Source organism: Bos indicus x Bos taurus, chromosome 20 (assembly GCF_003369695.1).
Source record: "Bos indicus x Bos taurus breed Angus x Brahman F1 hybrid chromosome 20, Bos_hybrid_MaternalHap_v2.0, whole genome shotgun sequence".
Classification (NCBI taxonomy): domain Eukaryota; kingdom Metazoa; phylum Chordata; class Mammalia; order Artiodactyla; family Bovidae; genus Bos; species Bos indicus x Bos taurus.
In genome coordinates, this window is record NC_040095.1 from 8,727,995 (window position 1) to 8,733,101 (window position 5,107).

Sequence of the window (5,107 nt, forward strand, 5' to 3'; positions counted from 1 at the left end):
AGTTAACAATACCTTAACAATACAATTAGCATTGAATTTATATAATGAGATTTACACATTCATAGGAAAATCATGAGTTCTGGGAGGGAGTCACATGGGCAGCAGGTGTTGGAAAACCTAAATAGTAGGCAAATCATTAAAACATAAAATAGCAAGAGAGTAATTCTTCTCTACACATAAGACAAATAGGAAAAATACAGGGAAATATGACTATGTTATAAAAAAGAAGAATGAATTCAATATTGAAGTGATCATTTGGGAAGTAAGAGTTACTTTCCCCAAGATTTAATGAAGCTCGAACATGGAGTTTAGGAGCGGACATATCGTTGGACAGCTTCTTTTCCGAAAGCCACTGCATACTTAGCCAGTTTCTCAGGCAGCAGCAAATACACTGCCTTCTCGATGTCTTCAGGGGTGAGGGTACAGCGTTTCCTGTAATACATTAGGTTGCAGGCTTCAGTGGAAATGCGCTCAAACATGTCATTGATCATGGTGTTTATGATGTCAATGGTGCGAGATGATATGCCCTTCTGGGGAACCACTTCTTTTAGGACCCTGTTTATGTAGAGTGAGTAATTCCTAAGGCCAGATTCAGAGCTGGAATGTGATTTCTTTTTGTAGATTGCTTTTTGGTGTCCTCTGCAGCGCTTTTTCCTCTTGGTGACGTTTCTGGCCATTGCAGATGTTGTTCTTATCAGTTACAAGTGGAGAGGAGAAGGGCCTACAGGTGGTGGGAGTGCTCATATTTATACTGGCATGTCACAGTCAGACTTCTGGGGCTCCTCTCTGATTGGAGGTCACTCTTCCTATGTCATAATCCCCTAGCAACAACACTGGTTTGTTGTTAAGGGGAAATCTTGTTTCTGGGCAACTTAAAACTCTCCTAAGAAGATAGTGTTGCAGAAGGATTGAGGAGGACTTTATAGCAGAAGAGTGCTCATTTTTCATACTTGATTTTTTAGCAATTTGTGTGCATAATATATACTATTTTCAGAGTTGGCACACCTCATCAACTTGAGAGGTTGGTTGTAGGAAAGTAAAAGAAAAAAATGCCATAAATCTTTTAATAGGTGGAATATCTGTTTATAGAAGTATATAAAAATTCATTTTATAAGCAAATGAATAAACTATTAAAAATCTCATAATGATGTTATAATAAAAATAAATATGTAAACTAATCTGCTTTTAAAAATTGTGACTTATTTAAAAAATGAATTCTAATTTATTTTTTGGACCACAACTCTTTAGGAGTAACTCAATAAAACTAGAGAATAAAACAAAACTCTCCTATTTTATTGTTTAAATTAAGATATATGAACTGTGTTCATTAATTTTTTATAATGGTATTAATGTAGGCCTTGAAAATTTCACAAATTTTATTACATGGTCTGCTTTTTACAAGTTATTGTAGTTCTTCTGTCATTATTAACCAAAAGAATTTGTAGGGTCATTCTTGATCATGTGTCATGTTGATACTCATGCTTAAAAAAAAAAATCTCCATTTGCTTTCTTAATCAAATTCATCCCTGGATAAAATAAAAAAGAAATAGAAGTAACTATAAAAATCCCAACTCACAAGCATTTCAGTAACTCATGGTTGCCATAACTATTAATGCTGCCAAGAAATGTCTTTCACTTTGAGCTGCTTCACAGCTAAGGGAGTCTGGGTTATGTGTAATTTCTGGAATGCTATCTATAAGCCCTTTCCTTTTACTCCCACTCAAGACAGTAAATCTGAAAGAAGGCAAGAAAGAGTAATGTTATTATAGAGACACCTTTGAACAAGCTCTAATTTTTGAAGCCAAGAGGCATCATTTGTAAATGTCTATGCTTTATTGCTAGTAACATACCTCAGACTGCTCCTCATCACTGAGTATGGAGGCTGTTGCTTCCATGTATGCTTTGGGGTGATGGATCTTTAGTCAGATCTTGCTAATACTGCATTCAGATTACTCAAGATACAATTACTTAGCTTAATTATAGCATCGGAGAAGGCGATGGCACCCCACTCCAGTACTCTTGCCTAGAAAATCCCATGGACGGAGGAGCCTGGTAGGCTGCAGTCCATGGGGTCTCGAAGAGCCGAGTCGGACACGACTGAGCGACTTCACTTTCACTTTTCACTTCCATGCATTGGAAAAGGAAATGGGAACCCACTCCAGTGTTCTTGCCTGGAGAATCCCAGGGACGGGGGAGCCTGGTGGGCTGGAGTCTATGGGGTCGCACAGAGTCAGACACGACTGAAGCGACTTAGCAGCAGCAGCAGCAGCAGCATAGCTTTATTTGCTGTTGTTTAGAAGCAGCTGTCAGGTGAAAACCATTCATCCCCTAGTCTTCTGTACCCATGGTGAAGACCTTTTACTAGTGTAACACTTCCGGCCTCTCTCTTCCTTCTTACTCCTGACCTTCTACTAGTGTAACACTTCCGGCCTCTCTCTTCCTTCTTACTCCTGACCTTCTACTAGTGTAACACTTCCGGCCTCTCTCTTCCTTCTTACTCCTGACCTTTTACTAGTGTAACACTTCCGGCCTCTCTCTTCCTTCTTACTCCTGACCTTTTACTAGTGTAACACTTCCGGCCTCTCTCTTCCTTGCTTACTCCTCCCTGGGACAATCTTCCCAGGAAGGGAGGTTGGGAGACAATGGGCACGCCTATTTTGGTGCCTTCTGGACTCTTGCTGGGATTTAACTCTGGGCAGCTCTGCTCCTGATGGACTGAGTAGGTCATTCTGCTTAACATGGAGGTGCTGCGTGTTGCCCTACACCTATAGTTGCCCTACACCTAATGGCTGTTCTTTAGTTTGTCAGTAATGAAGCTGACATTTTATTCCTGTATTTCTGATCCCTATGACTCTCTCAATTGGTTCTGTGCTGAGTGGGAAGAAGGAAGGGTACAATATATTACAGTAGTTAAAAAAGTCTTTAAAGCCAAAATGATAAGCTCTATGCTAAAATACTGACTGATCAGAAAGTTCAGAAAATGAGAGATACTGATTCTGTAAAATTTCTGGATACTTTAGAGTTAAGCTGAATTTTCTTTTAAATTTTAATGAATCGTTCTAAAATATGTATGAATTCACCACTGATATGCTGTTTTCCTTTTCCTTCTCCCTTCCTCCTCCTCCAGACAGTCTGGAACAGGGATAGACACTTCTTAGCATAATGTCCTTTAGGAGATGCCTGCTATTATCAGTCTGGGCAGTGCAGCAAGTTTAATTATTTCGCATCTATGATAACCTGAGAATGGGCACCGTGAAGCCCTCTCCCCTTTCTCCCCTGCCCCCACTCTCAAGGTCCTAGCCTTAGAGCAGAGCCTGATGACCTTCAGTAGGGGACATAACAGAGTCATAACAGAGCACACTGATATCCAGTGTGCTAGAGTTCTGGAATCTCTGAGCTTTTCAAGTATAGCCAGAGTCTAAAGTTAAGAACTATTTCATACATTTTTCCAGGCACTTCTTTTTTTTTTTTAAGGTCATCATCAAGACTCACAGTGATTATTCAACAATAACTGTGGCAGAAGTGATATCAATTCAAAGAAAACATGTTCTGATGAGAGTGTGCCCAGTGAACACTTAAGTTTCCTGTGGCTGCTGTGGAAAAAAAAAAAAGAAAACAACACCACAAATTTAGTGACCTCTGAAAACAACACAAATGTATTACTTTAGAATTCTGGTGGTCAGAAATCCAAATGGGTTTCGCTGGGCTAAAATCAAGGTGTCAACTAGGCTGTTCCTTCTGGAGGCTCTAAGGGAGAACCTGTTTCCTTGCCTTTTCTAGCTTCTAGAGGCTGCCTATGTTCCTTGGCTTCTCCTCCATCTTCAAAGCCAGTAATGGATAGTTTTTCTCACACTGCATCATTCTGACAATGAGCTTCCTGCCTCCCTCTTCCATGTAAGAGGACCCTTGTGATTACATTGGACCCACCCAGATAAGCTCCACATCTCAAAATTCACATCTTAGTCACATCTGAAAATTACATTTTGCCATGTGAGGTAGTAGTCACATAACTGGGGGTTTGGGATATGAGCATCTTTGAGGGACATTATTCTTCCCCCCATGGCCACTATGAACAGAATGAGATTGTCAGGGAAAATTTGGGTTACCAATAGTATAGACGTGGGAGATGACTAGTACTGTCCTTAGCTGATAACTAGAAATATGTTCAAAAAGTGCTTTCTATATATAGGCTAACTTTCTTGTAATTTGTATATTTTTTCTAAAAATGAAGAGTTGTTTTGGATTCCTACTTTCTGTGCTGTGCCTCTATATTATGGCTCCAAAAATATGCTAAGTATAATCAGTTTTATCCTTGGAAGGCCAGAAGATGACATAGAAGAGATATTTTTCTTTACTCTTCCTCATTTTCAAATTTCCTTCTCTTCTCTTTTTTCCAACTTACTCTCTCACCAGTATTTATTGAATGCCAATCATGTGCCAGACATGGCATAGGTTACATGTGGAGACACAGAGATGAAGAAGGTCTACTTCTTACTTTCAAGGAACTCAGTTTGTTGAGGTAGGCAGACAGGAAAGTGATAATAACTATGAACAGGGACCTAAAGGCTATGTCATGGCATCCACTGAATATAGCAAGAACATAGGGTTGGCCCTAGATCACTCAGCCTACCAGACCAGGCTTCTCAGAAGATGTGATGTTTTAGTTGAATCTTGACGGATATAAAAGTTATTCAGGTAGATAAGGTTGGTGGTAGGGGTAGAGGAAACAGAGTTGTATAAATAAAATACCTCCAAGAAAGACATTTTTTGTTGTTTGCTTTTGTATGAAAATGGAAGACCCATGGTCTGAAAGAGCCTGAGCTTGATTGCCCTTTCTTGTCTGGTGGTATTCAGGTGTGGGAGAAAGTGTAGTCTCCAGAAGGAGGTAAAGGGAGCCTGTTTGCCAGGGGAGAATCCAGTCTTAGTTTAGGCTGTGGTTCTCAAGATTGTATATATCTTGAAGTCACCTAGGAAGATTAAACAAATAAGCCCATGCCAGGGCTAGACCCCAGACTGTCAGATTCTGCAGGGAGGGAGGCTCAGGTATTTTTTCTTTTGACTTCTTTTAATGTGAAGTCAGGTTTGAGAATCACTAGTTGAGCTAAAA

General features: G+C 39.8%; 1 protein-coding gene across 1 annotated transcript; it reads right to left on the reverse strand.

The window, feature by feature from the left end:
• Window positions 1-242: 242 nt before the first annotated feature.
• LOC113879192 (histone H2B subacrosomal variant) lies at window positions 243-1,057 on the reverse strand. The gene has a single exon (XM_027520478.1). The coding sequence runs from the start codon at window positions 675-677 to the stop codon at window positions 309-311; it is 369 nt and encodes a 122-aa protein (XP_027376279.1). The 5' UTR covers window positions 678-1,057; the 3' UTR covers window positions 243-308.
• Between the last annotated feature and the right edge of the window lie 4,050 nt (window positions 1,058-5,107).